The 21845-nt window shown below is 35.4% G+C and overlaps 1 protein-coding gene across 1 annotated transcript; it reads right to left on the bottom strand.

Annotated features, from left to right (window-relative positions):
- Window positions 1–327: 327 nt before the first annotated feature.
- LOC145913998 (sodium/hydrogen exchanger 9B2-like) lies at window positions 328–12569 on the bottom strand. The gene is made up of 17 exons (XM_083001771.1): window positions 12508–12569; window positions 9904–10020; window positions 9125–9211; window positions 7098–7193; window positions 6603–6745; window positions 6375–6502; window positions 5325–5401; window positions 4874–4972; window positions 4449–4555; window positions 3445–3597; window positions 2172–2280; window positions 1977–2113; window positions 1591–1684; window positions 1388–1533; window positions 1223–1330; window positions 720–774; window positions 328–455 (listed from the first exon to the last, which is right to left on the bottom strand). The coding sequence occupies exons 1-17, from the start codon at window positions 12566–12568 to the stop codon at window positions 361–363; spliced, it is 1812 nt and encodes a 603-aa protein (XP_082857897.1). The 5' UTR covers window position 12569; the 3' UTR covers window positions 328–360.
- Window positions 12570–21845: the final 9276 nt, after the last annotated feature.

Below are 21845 nucleotides of genomic sequence, written 5' to 3'. Positions count from 1 at the left end.
TTTTCAGCTGAATCTTCTAAAGCAAACCAGGACCAGCTAAACTTACTTTCAATTAGTGTTTAAAGACTATATGGTTCTTGGCTGTCATGTCTTCATTACTTCATTACTATTGTCCAAAACATCATTTTTTCTATTGATGTTGTAATTTAATACACACCCTATTTGTACAAAAAAACAAGAATGACACAGGCATTTCATCTGTATTTGAAAACTTTAAACCAAATTTACATGATTAGCAACACATGTACATCACAAAAACAACACAACTTTCTATTTTTTTTTAGAATAATTGTACAGTAAAAACATCACATATTGGAGTTTTTTTGAGTTGTGTTTTTTTTCTGAAGTTGAATAACTCCATTACATTTTGGTTTGAAAAAATCCTTCAGAAGAAACAGTGGGCTCTTCCACCTCAAAAGAAAATGCTGAATCTTCAGATGTATTTACACTTTGACCTGTTAACAACATCATACAATCTGGTGTAATGTTTAATATTATTATTATTTACTGCGTAAATACCCATACTATTGCAATAATAAAGAGACTGGTCCATAGTGCTAAAAATGGCATTAAATATGATGTACAACTACCAATCTAAACTATAGCCTTGTGAAATAAAATCATTGTCATACTGATTTTGAATTACATCTCAGCAGCTGGATGTGCCACAAGACAAGAGTTAAATACCCCTTAAAATAGAAATACAGTAAATCAATTACCATCACCCTGGTGGTTTGCAACTCCAAGCTCCACGTTTTTATCTTCTTTTGGCTCCTTAAAAAAAGGAATAAACTTGTTGTTAAGAAATAATTTGCACATAATTTAACAATGCTCAAAAATAAACATTTATATTTATTAATTTTTTTCTAATTTCAGTCATAACTCAGTATATTTATTATGTTGCTACCAACATCAAGTCTTGATGCTTGGTGTGCTGAACCATTGCCCAGAGGAAGTCTAGCTGAATAGCGGGTGAAGCGCCGGTCAAAAAAAGTTACGTTTAATTGTGCCAGAAGGACAGATTATTAAAATAAAAATATATCAGTATATTTGTTTTACAATCCGGTTCAAATGTATTTAGTTACTGATGGTTAACTGGGTTACACATACCGATTGAGATATCTTTCTCACAAAAAGTAACAACTATGTTAAATTGCTATTTAAGATATGGTCCGACTTTGCAACATCAAAGGTTTAAAAGAAATTTCTTGTGAAACAATACCTCAGACTCTGGGTTGTATACCTCCAACAATCTAGGTCCTGCCAAACCAATCAAAAAAACACCAATTGGAGCAGTTATTATTATGACCAGAACTGACACTTGAAGAATCTAAAAATATCCAATGGTGGAATTTCACAATAGATGAAATATAAGCCTGTTTTTTACTATAGTTCCCCAGTTTATGAAGTTCACACAAGTTGTTGGCGTTGGAAAAGTATCATAGGCCTGGACACAACCTTCATTAGTTTGTGAACTGGAAGTGTTTGATGCAGTAGAAGTTGTCTCAAGTGGTGTAGTAGTAGTTGTGGATTCTTAGATACACAAATTACATTAAATCATTTTGGTGTTTATTCTAACATATGTTATACCGTTAAAGGAAGTTGTTCCATTGCACAAAGGTGGCCAAGTTCGCCCATCACATAGTGATTTGGAATAATCAAGGGCAGTGCCACCAATAGCAGCCTATAAAATACGATAAAAACAATCGATAAAATATGACAAAAAAAACGAAAGATTGAATGCACCATTTAGAGTCAATTTTGATTTTATGATATTGTACAGAAATTCAGCTGCATACTACACTATCCACCTGAAATTACATACAGTTATCATCTGGAGTGCTACAACTGCTGCTTTGTCAAATATGTTTATTGCCAAAATACACTATGGTATGTCTGGGAAGGATTGTCATAATATACATCAATTTTAGCTTTGTTACACACTATCAAATTGACCGAATTACAACAAAACATACTTGAACTGTTGCTTTTGGGATCCAGGCAATAGCAGTTAAAAATTTTTCCTTGTGTGTCCAGCCAAGAAATGATACAGCATTTCCCGCAACCGTAAGTCGAATTGCAAGACATATAATCATACATGCAATTGCAAGTCCTTGAAAAAATGTTAAAATTTTTTTCAATAAGTTCAGTATTCATATTATTCAGCATACCAACTGTGTGCGCTTTCATTTGACTGAGATCCACATTTGCCCCGGTTAGGCCAAATAACAATGGTTGAAACAAAAACCAAAGAGCTTTGTAGTTATGGCCAACAGCTTCCTAAAGAATGACACAATAGCAGGAAGAGAAAATAAAACTTGACATACTGTTGTCTTGCTTCATGTAATCTGGTCAATGCTTTAAAGTTTCCTGGGTTGTGGTTTCGGTATGCACATGGTTTTATAAATTTTCGCAAGAAATAGTTACACATAACTTTTATTTGGATTTAGTATTAAGTTTGCAAGTAACCAATAAATACATGTTGGTCAAACCAACTTCTCAAAAGGGAAAAGGCAATTTTAAATATAAAATCTAGTTGGTAAAAAACTAATCCAAATTTAAAAATCATCAATAAGATGAATGCACATTAAGTTCACTGGCATTGCAGCCAAAGCATTGCTGCCTCTTGATTTTCAGGTCTCACTTGACTTGTTGGAAAAAAGTGGTTGATCCAGCTTGGCTGCAATGGCAGTGAACTTAATAATTCCAAATTATAATAGCTGAAATTACCAGGTAAGGGCCTGCAAAGTGTAACAATCCTGACTTGTTATGGTGCCAGTGAACCAATTGATATTGCAACTAATGAGATCGCCAAGTAAGGACATACACAGTGCACTACACTTTTTTAGAGTTGCAGCTTTAACAAATTACACATGCAACAAATAAACAAAATTCAATCTGGTGTATATACAAAATTTCTGACAAACTTGGCATAACTAAAGGTAAATCGTAATTCTTTTCCAGTTGTGTGAAGGTTAGAGTGGCCTCAAACTGCCCCCATGCTGACTAACATTGTTTATTTTCAGATCTTTCCATAAAATACAACAAAATCTATAAGCACCTTTGTATAAATGTTATGCCATTTTCTGGTGTTTTGCTGCTTTAGAGAAAAGTAGCTTAGTTGTTTGGACAAGTGTAGCATCAGAAAGTTTTATGCATAGACAGGTCTTGTTTTCACTAGATTATGTTTCCCAATGGTCAAAACCCATTAAATGGTATATGTTCATTGGCATGTCCACTTTGGACAAGAGTAATAGGTTCTCTATTTTGAAAGTACTCAGTCCACATCTCTGAACAAACCTTGCTGACAGGCAAAGCATGCGAAAAAGTATTGTCAGAGCAGCATTATGCATATAAACTGCTGGTAGGAACAATATTATAATCTCAATAAAACTCAAATTTTCTAAAAGAGCTTTACACACTTCATTCAAATTTGACACTCACCATTTGTTGTGGAGGCCAACCAATTGATGCGACAAAAGAACAGGTTAATGTTCCTAGAGTTCCAGCACCAGGAACATCAATGATATTGGTTGCAAAAATAAGTAGCCATGAAGTTCCAACCAGTAAAATAGTCCTGTCTCTAACTACGTTATGCTAAAGACCAAGGAGTATAATTGTTTTAATCAAAATTGGTAACTGTATAAACATTTTTACCAATATGTTTATTAAATCCCAATAAAGATACATTTATCTGCATCTGATTTATGTGTTATTATAATAAATAAACTAAAGGTCTACAAACACATGTGCTTAAAAAGAATATACCATTTTGAGGTTATTTAAACCAAACTGGGGGTCTGTAAAGATATATTTAAATAAACAACTGTTCAGTTTCATACAGTGCGTAAGTAGAATTCACTGCAGTAATTTATAACTTGAGTGGTTTCATAAGCTGTACAATACGTATAGTGGACAATTACTTCACTTTTGAATGGTTCTTACACTATCTTTTATTTCAACGTTGTTCACAATTGTTTATTTTACTACGCGTCTATGACGTGGGAATTCACACTAATTGCCGGTGACATATTCTAAGGTTAAGGTCGTATTTGCTGTTTTGTGGAGTAAAGTTACAGGTGATTGTGTGATTACATCAAACTAAATTGTGTGTCGAGTCCAGACTATGCGTAAACTCGGACTGAAGAGTTTGTCTAGCACAATATAGCTCTGTAAATAAACATGATTCGTTACTGTTGATATTGTTTTGTAGTATTTTCCATTGATAACATGGGAAAAATGATCTGAAGATTAGGGGTCCGAAAAAAACATGTTTACAAAAAAGTTTGGGAAACCCTGATTTAAAGGACTAAACTTATCGTAACTATCCATTTGAGCAGAAAAAGACAGTGTACTGATTAACTACAAACTGTATGATGTTGTACAGCAAATAAAGTTTGGGTTTGTGTGACTCCCAAAATAACTACAATTCCTTTTAGTATTTTCACCTGTCTTGGATCTGGAAAAAGCCACATCAGTAGCCCTGTTACAATTCCAAAAGCAAATCCGAACACAATTTCAAATAACGCATTCAGTAAATCAAACCAAATTCCTCCTGTCAACACATTGGCATAACATCAGGCCTAGCAGAAATTGTTGCTGCAAACTTACTATCTATATTTCTTTACTGTTTTAAGATTGCACATACACAAAAAAATGCCCTTCTTATTTTACGTCAGGGGTGTCAAAGTCATCAAGTGCTGGGGACCTTACAATTTGCATCAAAAAAACTGAGGACAGGTCATATTGCATTGCCAAACTCATGTAACATATTTTTTTATGTGCTGGTTTTGAAATACAAAATATATTACATGTAACATACACTGGATATGTAATTTAAGAACAAAATATATTTAGACAATATTTTACAAACCTGTTGAAAATGTAATGGTTAGCAAAATATTAAACCCATTTATTGCAATAATGTCATCTATGGAGGCAGCAGCCATCAATAGAGTAGGAACTCCATGACCTACCTAATGAGACATAAAAGTAATATATTGACATTGCAATTGTAGTTTTTTGGTGTTATGAAGACCTTTCCAATAGGACATTTACATTTTAATTTATATGTATGAAGATTTGTCTGTCAATAACTCTCAAGTGTAAATTGTTTAAGCAAGGCTAAATGGGTACAGGTTGACTTGTGGCAGCTATCAGAATTTTCAGTTAACTTTGCACCCCTCATCATAAATAAGAAAGTAGTAAACTTTGTGCAGACAAGTATATGATATTGGTGATCTGTTTTTATCCGGCATGCTGATAGTTTGCACATAAGTATGTCCTTATTTTTGTTAACCTTTATGCTGCTAAAATGAAAATACTTACTCCAAGACCCTTCGCTTGAAACTTAATCATTGATGGAACCACACAGGCTGGAGCTACAGCACCACAAACAAACCTGTAAAAAGAGTATCGTGAAAACCCACAATATTAGGTTCCTAAGTCTTTGACAATACATTTATTTGCATTATTAACAACATAGTTTTTTTACTCGATTGTATCCCAGCCACCCTTGGCAAATTCACACAAAATACATTATTTATTTTATACCAACTGATATACTTTTTATGATTATGCCATCCATGATAGTATCCCCTTTTCAATTAAACGATCAATGTTCAAATCAAAGTAAGCAACTGAAATTTAACAAACGACACATACCAAGGGAAATTTAAACTGTATTTCAAACTTTGTCCTTATCCTGGACAACCCATTGGATCAACTTCCTAATACAAGAACTCCAAAGAAAACAATGATTTTTATGTATGCAAATTAGTTATATATGTGGCCCCTATTTATAGTCATCAGTATGTTTCAGTTTAATAAACTTTCTTCACATTGACATTTTAGGATTTCCCATCATATCAGATATATGTACACATCATTTACATTTTTTAAACTATATCTTTACCCTGTCACTCTAAAAAATTAAAAACTAAACCAATAATAGCGGTAAAGGAATAAAAAAAAAGTTGCACCAATTAAACCAACCTTTTTAATAATGATTACATAACACAGTACTTATTTATTTTTTTATTTCATTTTTTCCACTAAACTATTTCGTTTTTTCCACTACAAATTTATCCCAAAAATGGTTTATACTTGGGAATTTAATTACCCAGAACCACTCCCCATTTTGGCTGCTTTACACAAAACTATATTTGCATCCAAAAAATTTAATTTCCTTTGAATTAGCTTTCATGGACAAATATTTGTCAAAGAAAAAAAAATTGTTGAAACATTGTACACACTTGCAATTATGCTCCAAATTAACTGCAATAATCCTTATTTACTTGTGTTAATCAAAGAAAGGATGTTTTCCATAAAGTTACCTGTTACAGTATAGTTTGTTCATATTTGTTGCTACCTACCCAAGCATAAAGGACCATAGCCAAGGCAAATCAAGTATCAAATGTGAAAATATTCCATATGCAATTGCTTCTGACAAACAAGGGGAAAAGGCCAGACGTGGAACAACAGACTTTAGTTTTCTCATCATCTATTCATTTACAAAAAGTTCAATCTTTCTCACAATTATGCAGGGAAATTTAAAATTTCGTTGTAGCAAATCAAAAATTTCATACCAAACACATATATACCTCTTTGTCAACTTCAACTCCAGCTTCACCCAAGATAACACCAAGAGCCATTTGTCGCAGAGTAAATGACCAGTCTGGATTAATTTCCTTTGCAACATTAATAACAGGAACATTGCGGAGTATAATCCCCATAAACAAGGAAGCTGTAAACCAAATAGTTTTGGTTTCAAAGCTCAGTAAAAGTAGTAAATGATAACTATTTTTGCTGAGCTTTTTTTAAGACAGAAGCAGCATAGCTTTTTTGAAATTTTGTGCAACCATTTTCAAAATTATAATTCCTCGAGTCAGTCTTCTTAAGCCTAGATTTTTGAAAGAAATTTCACAAAAGCTATGCTGCTTCTGTATTATATTTACACTTTTGGCAACATAAGTGAAAAACCCAAGAATTCTTTTTTAGGTAATTAGTATTATCGAATTATGTTACAGCAAAGCAATCTGCATACAACTTTTCAAATTTCTGGATATTCTACTGAAGAAGTAGTTTAAACCTCTTACCAAGCAAAGGTGGAAGGTTTGGAAGGCCAAATGGCAAAGGGATTAAAACAATCAATGTTTCAGTAACAATTCCAAAGAGGAACACCATTAAAACACCTGAAGCAAAATGTGTTTAGTTTTTACAGTTCATGAACTTGAAAATATTGTAAGCAAAGAGGAGCCAATAATATGAATTGAACAGCTCACACAATTCATATTATTGGCTCCACTTTGCTTATCTTATGATTGTGGAAGTCTTTGCTTGGCTGTTTGGTCAGCAAAGTCGTCTGAAAGTCACACCAGCTGCACTGATGAGACCTTTTAGGTCGAAACAGTGGCCATCTGTCTGCAGCTTATTGTAGTTCAATAAGCTACATATAACGATTTTATGAGATTAATCTATACATTGCCAGGCTATGTTATTGGTAAAATACTATCAAATAATATTTGACACACACAAAAAAGAGCAACAATACTTTAGCATAACATAGTGCATTATCATGCAGCAAGTGAAATTGTCATGTTAGTTACATAACATAACCAACTTTTTATGGCTAAAACACTACAACAACAAGCAACTTATTATACATTAAACAAGTAACAGGCAAGCAGTTGTTTATAAGTTTTTCACCTAAAAAAATTTAATATTTGCTAAACTATGACCTTATGAAGAGTATACATCATATAAATAAGCAGGAAGCCAATAATATGATGCATAGCACCATGGCCATGGGTATAGCTTTTGCTTAGCTATAGTGTTTTCAGCTTGTTTTTATAAATGGTTGCACCTAGTTTTGTGCCCAACAGATGACAGTGACTGTATAGTCACTACAAAGTGAAAAGCTTTGTCTGGCCATTTCGCCCACAAGATTGTCAATAGTTACACCAAGCTGCACTGATGAGACCTTATAGGTCAAAACAGTGGCCATCTGGATGCAGCTCACAAAGTTATACATCATAATCTAGTATACAAAAAACACAATATCTTACATCTTCTTTCATAGTTAGCATATATACAACCAACCATTATATTTTTTTTAAATGAAGAACCCAAAACCTCAGTCAGATTCAGAACTAAACTGTTACAGCAGAATAAAAATATGTTTGTAACCAAAAGTCGGAAAAAATGATTCTAGTTTAAAACTTTAATGTTTTATATCATCAAAAAAAGTTTTGTCATTAAAAAAAATATTTAATTGGTTTCGCTGCGATCATGCAGCAGTAATGTCACTGCAAGTTGCATTGTTAAAACTGAGAATGAATAGGAATTGTGTATATGGAAATATTTTTAACGACGGGGGCCATGAACCAAAAAAGGTTGAGATGTGAAAAAAAGGCACCTCTGGCTATTTTTTGTGACCTACCATAACCTTCCAGTCACTTTGGATTGGTTCTCTGAAATTGTACCTCACCCATCCCAATTTCTACATATGCGCACATTCAACGACTGTTACCCAGCAGCTTTTTGTACTTACTGCTTACTGCAAACCATTTTAGTATTCTGTTACTTGTTGTTAACTAACCCACAAAACAGTTAATGCACTGTGCACACTGTTTGTGTAACATCAACAATCAGCAATTAATTAATGGAATAAAGTGGAGAAACAGAAAGGGTTAGTGTTGTTAGTCCCTGTGCATTATGGGATGACTTGGTTCAATGCCATCAAATTGACAGAATTAAGCCACATTCATAGCAGGAAGAACTGGTCAGATAAGTAAAGTGGAGCCAATAATATGAATTGTGTAAGCTGCAGACAGATGGCCACTGTTTCGACATAAAAGGTCTCATCAGTGCGGCTGGTGTGACTTTCAGACGACTTTGCTGACCAAGAACTGATCAGGTTAAAAAGAATGAGAATAGCAGCCAAAAAATGACCCACTCTCCTTACCCCATCTATTTAAAATCATGTACAACTGTGCTGTTTGTTGCAATAATTGGGAAGCATAGGATAAAAGTTTGGTGCATATCTAAGACTGGTGATACAATGGCTTGGTTAGATATAAAAGGAAATGTGTGTACAATGTACATTTGCAGTGATGTAACTTACCAAACAGATTTCCTCCTGGAAGTGCAAAGCCCCCTCCAAGTGCGGTAATAGACCAAAAAAATGCCCAAAATAGAATTGCCATCAGAACTGTAACATAAAAATTATTTTGAAAGAAAAATGCACAAATGGAAAATGTACACTAATTTTACATACATAACAACAAAAGACATAAAGGTTTATTCACAAAGAATTGCTTCAAATTTTTAATTGTACAATAATGACCGAACTGTTTTAAAAAGCCAAAAGTATATTGAGCATTGAATTTTGATAAAAGGATATTTTGTCCTATTGTTTTTTGATGTACTTTTAATTTTCAGCTTTTTCTATTGCTTAAATGTACATAAATCATGTACTCCACCATCCGTGCATAAACGTTTTGCTGTACTGCTATTTTGATTTAGGACTCATTAACAAAATATATTATGACAATGATTTATGGACAATATTTGTAGTTGGATTAAAATTAAAGACCATTGTAATACCAATTTAAAAAAAATAAAAGACAAAATGTATGATCTTATGAACCTGTACGTTGTGTGTGTGTGTGTGTGTGTTTTAGAAATACAAATAATGTTTGCAAATTTAAAATCCACTCATATAACAAAGTTTGGCTTAATGAGCTAAAACTTTGTGATCACCTACCACTTTTTTGGATTTATGAATTAATAAAGATATTGGCAAACAACACCAATCTGTACAGATTTTTTTAACATTCTTACTCTACAAAATAGCTTAATCAATTTGTATTAAAAATTGCGGCATGTAAACTGCTACAATACCACGACTTCCAACACGGCGAAGGCCAACCACAAACTCATCCCCAGTTTCACAACCACACTGTGTTCCCCAAAACAAAGCACATTTTCCAAGGGTTTTGTCTGATGGTGATCCACAACCTAAAGAAATATAACAAATTTGTAACTTGGTGTATGTGCAATTACCCAAATATTGCTCTCTTTTTTCATTGTACAAAAATCACAGCTGTACAGTTATAAAATATTTATTTTTAAAAAAAAATTATTAGCCTTGATTTAATTGTTTTTGTGTAGTCTGTTGATTGAGTAAAGTAGAAAAGGTTTATTCAAAATAGAAAAGCTATTTATTGCTTTGTTGCTTTCTGTACTTCAAGTCAAATTTCTATGACCCCAGTTTTAAATACTGAACAGTCACAAATTCAGGAGTAGTGTGTTACACACATTAACTGTGTTGCATACCTTCTTAATGAGTAATATGTAATGAGTAATTGATATATATATAAAATTAGCAGTCATGTGGCAATTAAAGCAATTAACTAGTAAAAAATATATGCTATTATGTCTTAAAAATGAGCAATACTCATTAAATCTATCTATTGTTCTATTGTTTTGTGATAATAATTTTTGTACTATAAAATGATGTATAAAGCAGACACACAGTTTGTATCTATAAGAGTAATCAATGTACAATGCTTTTTATTTTTTATTTAAAAACTTTTGGTGTACACAATAAGAGTGTGGCATTGGTCCACATTAATTACACTGTTAAGCAATATAAATAATTTTTGTGTTTATGCTATTCTTTGGTTTGAGTCAGGTTATCTAAGCATTCCCTTGGTGCAACTGCGAAGCATTCATTTTTCGTTAAATTTCGTTGCAACATTCACATCGATCTTAGTAGTTTTTTCGAAGATTGGACGCCAACAATTTTCCCATTGAAATGTACCGGTAGTTGTAAATTTTTGCCGTAGATGCTGGTGGCAAAAGTGGTTTGAAATTGTCATTGTAACCAAGCGTTCAACGCATATAAATCACGCGTACATCGCAAATGATAAATAAAGTCAAAATAAACATAATTACTTTAAGTTAATCGGAAAACAAAGTCAACCTAAACATAAAACCTATTAGGGCACTATTTAGGGAGGTAATCAAGCCATAAACTGACGTAATCGACCAAATCGGTAACCAACTTCAAGTTGCATTCAAAGTTGCGCAACAACTCCATTTTAGGTATCAATCAATACGTGTGGCCAACCGCGGACCAAAAAGCAGAGCGACTAGCGGCTGCCAACCAGTGTGTTTTAACTGTTGCTGTGCAAGGGTCTGGGCTGTTTTGGTTCTGCCTTAAATAGTACTGTCCATGTTTTGAAGAAACTTCTGTACTGTGTTGTAGTATATATTACTGGATTATCGACAATAAACGGATTTATGAACAACTTTGGACTGGTTTGAAACTTGGTGGATGTATGTGTTTAGTCGGGAATTAAACTACCTAGAAGACGCACAGACTTGTGTGAAGGAGTTATTTAACTCCAACAGTAACCTTGAGATAGAGAAGGCAAGTTGCCTGCATGGCCGATTTTCAATCGAGACTTAGTCGGATCCTTTGGGTGCGAGGCCCGAGACGCAGTCGTACCCAACGTTCACTCAGCGGGGGCGTACCCCGACACCATTATCGTTTGCTACCCTGGGATCCCCACCCAAAATAATTTTGTCTGTTTAGATGGCTAAATAAGCGGAACCGAAATAATTATTTAGACAAAATCCATACAAAAACCAGTTAGTATTTACGTAACGAAAAAGCGCGTGGCATTAACGAAAAAACATGGAGCATTGTTACCGAACACAAGGCATTGTTACGAAACAAGTACCATTTTTCTTTCAATCGGACCTTAAAAGAGACATACCAGCCCACAACATGCAAGGTTTTTTGTTGTTATTTCAACGTGTATTCTAAAATTTTTGCTATTCGACACGCACAATAATTTTTCTCAAGATGTTCGACAAGCAATAAAAAATCGACTGTAGCGAACATGTTAATATTTAATTTTTTTTACATATATAATTGTGACTTGGACTCTAGAACAAAAGAGCCGCAAATGCCCTGAAGCATGTTTTCAACTTTTCCCCTGACACGTTAGGACGCTGTTGTCATTGTTTTAGTGCGTGCCTTGTTACGTTTGCGTGTCACTGCAAAACCAGTTTCTAACACTGTGTAACCTGGCTTTAAGGCAAGTCATATTATAGTAAGTAAAGTGACCTTTCTTTGTTATGTAATGTGCCTGCGTTTTGTTACAATGTCGATGTCAAGATGTTTGGCGATGGGAATGGAACAGTGCTCACGACAGGCTGACCTATTGTGATGACGTAATAAAATAACTTGGCAAAAGACTGCACAGTTACTTTGAACAGCATTCAGTAGAAAACATTCTGATATGGAGCAGATAAGAACAATAAATATACCAATTCAACTAGGCAAAAACACTTAAAATTCTACACTTGATATGAAAAAAAAAACATTAAAATTCTACACGACGCCCTGCATGTTGTAATCTACGCCAGTTTGACAAAAACACAAGCACTGCAAAAGTGATTGTACATGTTTTGATAATCATTTTGCAACCTTACCTGGTTCAATATCTTCTTCTTTGAGTGGATCTTTCAAACCATGTTGGCTCCCCTTGTGCATGTGATAGTATATTGAAGTGGTTGGTAAGTTTTCGTTCGACTCATTGGTCTCAAACATATCCATGGACTTTTGGGGGTATGCAACTGGCAAGTCATGCTCTGAGTAATTATAATAACTAGTAAGTCCACATACAAATTCATACTCTGGCAGGGAAATACCATGTTATTAACATTATTATAAAGTACAAAAATCATGACTTTTTTAAACAAGATAGTGCTTAATATTTAAAAATACTTCACAAATTTTGTATTGATATCTTGAGCAAGTGTATTTCACACCAAACTGCAGAAACATGTATTTTCAACTTACTTGAAATGTCTGCATCGGCAGTAGCACTGCAAAAAATACTTTTTGTAAAAGATATGTTTGAAAAGCACAGATATATTTGCTTTCTTGGAGGTTTACTCATATAGGAAATTTACACAACACATATTTTTCTTTTGCCAAATATGTTAATACTTTTTCTGATGTCCATTGCAATGTAAAACATAAATACTTTAATTTTATTGCGTCGCAAACAGCGAAGTCCAATTATTTTCATTATTATTATTTGCTGGATATTGTTTTAGCTTAAAAGCAGCAAAAAATTAGTTAGTTTGTGTTTAAAGAAAAAAAAAACTTCTACATGCACCAGCACGTGCTCTAGGCTGAGCATCATTGTCAAACCTTAAAGAATGTAAACGCGAAAAATGGCTATAGTAGCGGAACGAAGTTGATGCATTGTTACATGCTATTGGGTTGCCGTCTCACAGCCACAAAGTTGTGCGATATGCCCACAGGCAGGGGCAGATCTATGAGGAGCAATCATGTCATAGGACTTAAAAAACCTGACCGAGCTTGAGGAATAACTGTACTTTTGAGCATTTTTTGACGTTCTGTTGCTATTAAAAATTGGTCGAATTAGTTTCTGAACTATTCATGGTTCCGACCTCTCGTTAACAATGCTGCAGAAAAAGATTGGCAGAAAATGCATTGGTTTAGATTAAACGCGTGTAACGCTGCGGTAAAATCTTTTTTGTTGGAAATTTTTTTGTTTAGGCAAAGCAAGTACCAAGCCCAATAACCAAATTTTACGTAAAGTTGAAGAAAATAGTCTCAGCATATGAAACTAAAGACTCAAAATCAAATTATAATCGTGTTCTCCTAATTCTCCAGGTCACTTTAGAAAGTTCTACCAAAGATATTAAAAATGTAGGAAATTTTCCTAACTTAGTCGTACGCACTAACAAAGAAACATAATATATAAGCTTTAGTGTCCGTCTACTGTCAGTTTCCATGCGATCAAGACTTATTCCCCGCAGTAAAAACGCACAAAACAGCCAAAGTACTTACATTCTTCGACAATTCCTGCTTTGCCTAAACGTAAAAGTTTTCCCACAAAAGGATTTAGGGTTGCACTACACGCGTTTTAGTAAATAACTTGTATCTAAACCACAATGCATTTTCAGCCAATCTTTACCTGCATCATTGTGGCGTCAGACGCATTGGTGACGCGAAGTCGAAACCATGGGCTTCAAAAGCTTTTTCAATGATAGCGGAAAGCGGGTAAGAACTGAAGCGTGCCATCAATGCAAACCTTTGGCTGCTCCTCTTTTGAAATATGTGAAAATTTAATTGCATCGAGTCATGCCAACTTTAAACGCGGGTTGTTTTGTAAACCTGTACGGCTTCGCGAAAACTTTCCCGTCGCATAGTCCTAACGTAACTCTGAAACATGTTCCAAAAATTAATCACGAAGCTAGCTCAATGATACAATTTCTCTATTTTTACAATAGTCTGTTCGATTTTTCGGCAAAGAAAACATTTATTTTTCTGACGTTTCGTATGTCGGAATAACTAGGGTTCCTCAAAGAATTAAAACAAATCAAGTGGGAGGCGAAACGAAAAATTCATAGGGTAATTTCCTATTCCTTGGTTTTAGGGGACCACGCCTCCAGTTTTATTTGACTATCTTGGCTTTGTGCGTAAAAAACAGTACCGCTTTATACAAAAAAATATGGCATTACTGTAACAATTACATCTTTACTTATTTGATTCGATTGTATTTTTTACTGTTACATCAGCACTGTTGTTTAATTCCATACAATCACTAGGTGGAGGTATTGGTTATCACTAGGTGGCGATAACGTGATCTCATGGTGGCGCTACAGAAAAGTCTCTTCGGAAAAGACACATAGTGATTGGGCGGGCGATTGGCAACTTCGGTCAAGCACCCGACTCTAATACGAAGAAAAAATCCTGATCGGGATTCGTAGTCAGGATAACCTGGTTTCTAATTCCAGTGCAGTAAAAAAAAGTATACAGTATAATATGGGTTATGCTATTATATAAAAACACATTTTAGACGCGTAAAAGCGTGTAGCGTGTTTTGACCTATATAATTGGGTCTTTCGTGAAACTGGCACTTGAAATTTATAGCCCTTTGGAAAAAGCGGCGCCTACGCTGTTGTTATTTATGCCTACATAAGCCACAATCGTATAATTCAGTTGTACATAAAAGCGTTATTTTAAGTCTATTTGTCAGTAACACAACAGAAGAGCATTGGCACAATTGCAATGAAAAAGCAATCGTGAAAAAACAGCACAGACTTGGGCTGTGAGTTGCAGTAAGTCATTTAGTCTGTCGCTAACGTTTAGTTTCAATGATAATTCGCAGGCTATTTTGATTAGAAGTTTCTTAACAGTTTATATAAAGTCAGAGGAAAATTGCGAAGAAACATTACATATAGGCTTATATTGGTTACTCTTGCGACAAAACACTTGGTTTCTTTCATCTCGCATATTCTTTTACAACTTTATTTTTTTATTTTAATGACCATAATTAATCTGGATGCCCTTCGTTTATTATGAGATCTTGCTTTAGTTGTTAAATCCTTAATTTAGCCTGTGTCTATTTAGGTTTATTGACAAAATAATCGACTTATATAACATTATTAGTCAAACTACTTTCTACAAAATGGTAAAATTCCGAGTAAAATGACTATTTTAACCCTGCAAATGCTCCCCACCAATCCCAGAACATTTGGGGGTTTGCCCAACGAGCCTACAGGCATAAACCATTCACTTCTGCGTAAAAGTGGCGTCAAACCGTAGTGCTTCGTCTATAACTTACATTGCTTAGCATCGCAGCTGGGTTGTCTTTTTATTTTTTATGTTACACCAAACGTCTGCACCATTTTTGGTCATTTGCCAAACTTTTATGGAAATTTCAGGAAAACCACCAGTTGTTTTGGACAATGTTCTTGTCGCGAGCGTGAAAACCGTGGGCGTCGCGCAAATACGCTTCGTCTTGCTTCGGAGGTTGTTATCACGATTCACGGCGCATTGTTTTCGAGGCCCCGATACTTGTTGAGCATTCAGATACAGTCGAATCGTTTCGTAGCAATACGTTTTTTTTGCGTTAAGGTTTTCCTATACATTTGAACTACAGTTGAACACAAGTATATGGCTTGGAAAATATGTTCCTTAGGCCTAATACAGTGCTTCGCAAGCTTTTATCATTGCATGATGTCACACATACCTATGTACTTTCAATATATCGCTGTCAAGACAACTGGCACTGTGACCACTTTAATTAATGCGTTTGCCATCGAGAATAAGCGAGAGCAATGTTAGGTCTTTTATTACCAAACTAGGATTCGAACCCATTAGGCCCTTTCTCAGTATATATGTCGGCTGTTTGATCGATATTGCCAATCGCCTGCCCAATGTTAGGTAAGGGCTCCGCTAAATCATAAATTTTTGGCTTTGTCTTAAAATTACGAGTTTAAACCATGCACACTGCAAAGATTTTGTATGATTAGGTAAATTTTTGAGATTTTGTATGACTATACTAAATATTCTATTCTTTTCAATTCAAACGACCTAGTTTATTTTTGCATAACCAACCCCAATTGTTTAGCATTCATGCATCCCCAAGAAACACACCTATCACCCTGGGCAAAGGTAGTGGAGAAAGTCGCATATCATCATGAAGAATAATCAACCTCGACCGTTGCGGTACATCACGTCTGCACTTGATACGTATGTGGGGGTGATGACCGTATGTTATAAATCCCCGCCCCACAATGTTTTATGTGCGTTTTGTAAATACTGTGTGTCGTGGTTGGCCCATGACGTACAATTTGAGCAATTTTGCAGGAGAAAATATTTTCCTTTTCTTTTCTTTAAGATGCAAAAAATTAATGATAAACTTTTTTGTTGATTGGTATATCAGGTAAGCCACATCGATTGCTGTGTCCTATGACGATAGGGAAGCTTGAATTGAAGCCGAGTGTAACGTTTAGCGTGGATTCTGGGTTCCACTTCCGAAGGCAAGATGAAAAATACAACATTTTTTGGTTATGTCACACCTACTGAAGTTTACGGCAATTTTATTTACTGTTGTGCACATTTCACTTTTATGGAATGGTGAGACGTTTTTTCAGAGGTGATGTCAAAGGTCGCAAAAAATAATTGTCTCATGTCAAAAATAGGGACATTCCTCAAAAATAAGGAGAGTTTAAGTGCCAGTCTGATGATAGCCAATCTTAGTTTTAAACAAAATAGGCCCAGATACCATACAAAAAATAAAATTTTCATTCCTCTTTCATTCACACTGGGGGAAACCATTGACATGGTCAAGAAACTCAGATCTTAATTACCACCCATTTAATTTTTTAAAAGTGCTTTTGAAACCAACCTTTTTGGGTTAACTGGTTTTCAAAATCCTTCTTTTAAGTAAAATCGAAAAAAAAGTTTTTTTTGACTTGAAACTAAAACCTTATTAAGTATTCCAGATCAGTTATATCTTACCTGTATTCGAAAGCTTCGTTATTAAAACCAAAATTATCCTTTTCCTCGTTCGCCATTTGGCAAAGCTGTTTATTGTCCTCAGGTATTGTGAACAGTCGGTGCCTGTCTGCGTATTTAAAGTGATTTCATATTGCACAGACGCAATTGTTATTTTGTTGCCCAGCTACATCAATGGGGAGATTCCAAGTAACGATATTTTTGTACATGCTCTAGCAACAGCAAAATCTCGTTGTTAGGACTACGAAATTAGTAATATTTGAATAAGATGATTCTTATGGTTTACATAATCATTGATAACTTTAACTATTAAACTTTTGGACTACAACGAAAAAGTAGTGTAGCGAACATGTTATTATTTCTTCGGAAAATCTGTTGTGACTTTGAATTTCAAAACAAAAGGACCGTAAATGCCCTGAAGCATGGTTTCAATTTTTCACACGACGTTGTTATCATCGTATTAGTACGTGCCTTTAGTTGTTACGTTTGCGTGTCACTGCCAAACCAGTTTCTAATGCTGTGTAACCTGTCTTTAAGGCGAGTCATATTATAATAAAGTAAAGTGACTTTAAACAAAAAAGCCGAAGCTATTATGCTGCTGTACATTATATGCAAACGTTTCGAACACGGCTGCGTTCATCATCAGTGCAATTTAGGGAACCTCAAATCTTTGGCTTTTTTGCATGAATTAGTAGCCTAAAAGTTTTTTTTTGCACCTAAAGTGACTTTTCTTTCATAGTGTGGCTGCTTTCTGTTGCGATGGCGTTGGGAATGGCAACAGTTGTTGGCCACGACAGAATGACGTGGTTGTGATGACGTAACAAACTAACTTGGTAAAAGAATACACAGTAATTCTGAGTAGCCTTCAGTAGAAAACCTTTTGATGTTGATCGGATAAGGGACAATATATACCAATTCAACAAAGCAAGCCACATGACAAAATTCTACAGTAGGTTATTTTTTTATTTAACTCATCTTTACCTTTCGTGTCTTTATTTTATCGTAGATGGCTCCTAAAATGCATGCTAAATACAATACAATAAGAATTTGAAGGCGAAAAGTCTTTGGGCTAAAAAGCTTACAATATCTTTTGACTTTTTAGGGGTATTGAATTATTTCAGTCTTTGTACAATTTCATTCTTACCAAGTGCCGTTCAAACAAGTCAGGCAACGTTAAACTGCAAACAAAAGGCAGGCAACCAAGCAACTCCCCCAGTGCACTTCTGGAAAACGTGGAATGATACCTGTGCTCCGCTGTGTTTTTTCACCACGCACAAATTTCCGCCGTTGTTTCCCATTTAAAAAAATGCTGATTTTGAAAAACTTGGTATTCATGGCACTAAACTTCAATCCTCTTTACATGTGAGGTTGGCGTGGCAAACAATTAGAGTAGAATGCCAGGAGGTATTACTTGCAAAAGCGAACGATGTTCAAAAAGGAAATGACAAAATTGTGGCAGGATGATCATGCCAATTTACCATATCTTAAAGGTGCAACAAATATAAACTAAAAAATAGGTTGTTTTGCATTAGAATCAAATTACAGTTGTCCACAAGCAGTTCAAAAAGCAACAATAGTATAAGACGTATTTTCTCGAAATAACAAAATCACAAAAATTTGAAATTGAGATGGCAGTTGATATCCAAATCGATCCTTAAAATAGATCCACTTTACGCGATTCAGCATATAATGACGTCATGCAAAAAACATGGGTTGTATGTTCAAACAATTCAGCACAGCGTTGTGAAAAAAGGTGCCAAAATTGACCATAATTATGCGAACAGAAATTGTGTGCTGTTAAAGCCGTTGCAGCTTTTATTTTGAGCGCCTTAGAAAAATAATTGAAAACGCACGCTAGCAGAAGTTTTAAAGGGCGAAAAAGCACATGCAAATAAGGCACACTGTACGCTTTGGTGTATCTCATCCAACCAGGAGTTGCTGATACGAGCCATGATTGCACTTTTAAGGTGATGATAAAACTTCTCCACTAATCCATTGGCTTGTGGGTGATATCACGTGGTTCGGTGAAATTGAATTCTCAAACGCTGGTTGATGGCAGCCCATAACTACGAAGTAAACTTCGGTTCTCGATTCCGAAACTGGATATCCAATCAATAATTTAAAGCTCATCTGGCAAGAAAACTTGTTTGGACGACGTTTCGGTCGTTATGAAACAGACCTTTATCAGGGCAAGTGAAGTAAAATAAAATGCCAATACGGCCGAAACGTCGTTCAAACAAGTTTTCTTGCCAGATGAGCTTTAAATTATTGAATAATATGCATGGCAGTATCAGCAACAAACTGGATATCCAATGGTAGTTTAAACCGCGGGCGCAGGGAATTGCTATGGCATCCCGCATGGAAATTGCCCCTGGCCAGCGAGTGAAACGGTCCGCCATCATTAGTAAATACCTCTTTCCTTGACGTTATGGTAATGGTCTAATTATGCCAATGTTGGCATGACCGATTCGACCGATGTGGGTATTCCATTACTGGTGCTTTGATGTGCTGTTGTACTTTGTACTTTGGCTCGCTGACGTGAAAGACACTGCTTCGCCCATAGACCCACTTGTTGGTGTAATCTATGCCAAACAAACTTGGATGCAATAAGCTGCATGGTGATGCAGATAGATGGGTAAGAAAGTTCACGAAAAATGTCAAATACTTTTTTCGTCCATGTTGCTGGGACGACCGGGCGTGGATTACCGAGTGACACGTCGCATAAAAGCTTAACACCTAAAATGCCAATCGTAATGTCCTAAAGAAGAAGGTCTGTCAAAACTGTGTGATACGCCTGTACCTCGTCAGTTTGTTGAGCAAGCTTTAATGTCAAAATCCAAAGCTCATCAAACGATGATTGGAGAGCTTCGCGGTTTCATAATTTGTGCTGCTTTTGGAATGAATCGGTAGTAGAAATTTACCATGCCAATGAACTCTTGAAGAGGCTTTCTTGAATGCGGGGCTGAAAATCGCCCAATTGTCTCAATTTAGTTGGAAGTGGCTTGATTCCATGTTGATCAAGACTATGCCTAACAAAATCCATCGTGAATTTGCCAAATTGACATTTTTGTGGGTTGAGAACCAATCCGTAGTCGGAGAGTCTTTCCACAAGTTTTCTGAGATGGTCCACATGTTCCTGGGGAGTTTGACTTGTAACTAAAATGTCATAAAGGTAAACACACATAAAGTTAAAATCCTGACATACCGTGTCCATAAGGCGCTGAAATGTCTGTGCGGCGTTCTTCAAATTTAAAGGCATGCGCAAAAATGCAAAATGTCCAAATGGTGTAACAACAGCCCTTCTAATAATATCAGAGGAAGTGACAGGAACTTGATGGTATCCTCTGACGAGATCAATCTTTGAGAAAAGGTGACATCCCCCTAATCAAGCCAAATTCCAAAGAGGGTCAGCATTGGTATACGTTTCGTTTAAAACATTTTTAAAATGTTTTGTTGTGAAGTTGCCAAATTGGAGGAATTAGTGGATTTAAGCATATTGTCATATTTTAACAAATTTTGGGGGTTTAGTGGGAAAGTAGTATTGTGTAGGCCCAAGTAGTTCTATGTTATAACTGTCGATCTGCATTTTTTGTATTACCTTGTTTTAAAGCGTTTCGGTTTAAATATGTGAAAATGTAGTATGCCCAGGGCCAGTTGTGGGCAATACGGAGCCCGACTAGACAAAAATGCAGGGCCGGTAGGTATACCTGAACTTCAGGGTTATGCCAAGCTTTTAGCATGCCGTGCTTCCACAAAAGACTCAAGTACATGTAATTTACGTTTTATTTCCGAAATCGTGCGATTATGATTAATTGTTTCGATTAAGTGAAATTGTGCCCTTCCAATGGACTGGTACTTCTGCAGCAACCGACAACGCAGTCATCTTTGCCGAGAATATATCCAACGCGTGTGAGGGTCGCAGTTGGTTTGTCGAAAGGTATAGATGGAATTGCATCACCGCGAACCCAAATCAAACCTGCCAAGAAAGTCCCGGTGCGACAACATGCTGCCTGCAGGTCCTGTCAGAACAAAACCGAGATCTGTGCTGGTCGATAATATCAAACACCATGATCTAAGAGATCACGTTGTGATCTGTTGGACCGAAAGCCATGATCTGCTTATTTGTGGAAAGAGTCGCAAATATATAGAGCGATATCAAAGACGAGGCAGAAACAAAGAGATAATTGCTGAAATTATGCGACAAAGGCGACTTAAAAGAAGTAGCACTAGTTGAAATATGTAATACGCAAGTGAGATAATTATAATGATGGCGTCAGAAAGACGGGTGTAAATGAAAAAGAGTAAAAAGACCAAGTTTGAAACAAAATATCAATAAATATTCGAATTACGACAAGCCAAAATCCCTACACGTGTTTCCTAAACACTTACGCATGCTGTTCTTATCTTCACAACCGATTTTGTCTACGAAATCCTTCAGAATGTGTTTGCCTGATATCAATACTGAAAAATACGAAGAAAATGTTCA

This window comes from Ascidia mentula, chromosome 9 (assembly GCF_947561715.1).
Source record: "Ascidia mentula chromosome 9, kaAscMent1.1, whole genome shotgun sequence".
Lineage (NCBI taxonomy): Eukaryota > Metazoa > Chordata > Ascidiacea > Phlebobranchia > Ascidiidae > Ascidia > Ascidia mentula.
Note: the sequence above shows the minus strand (reverse complement) of the source record. Positions and strands in the feature narration are given on the sequence as shown.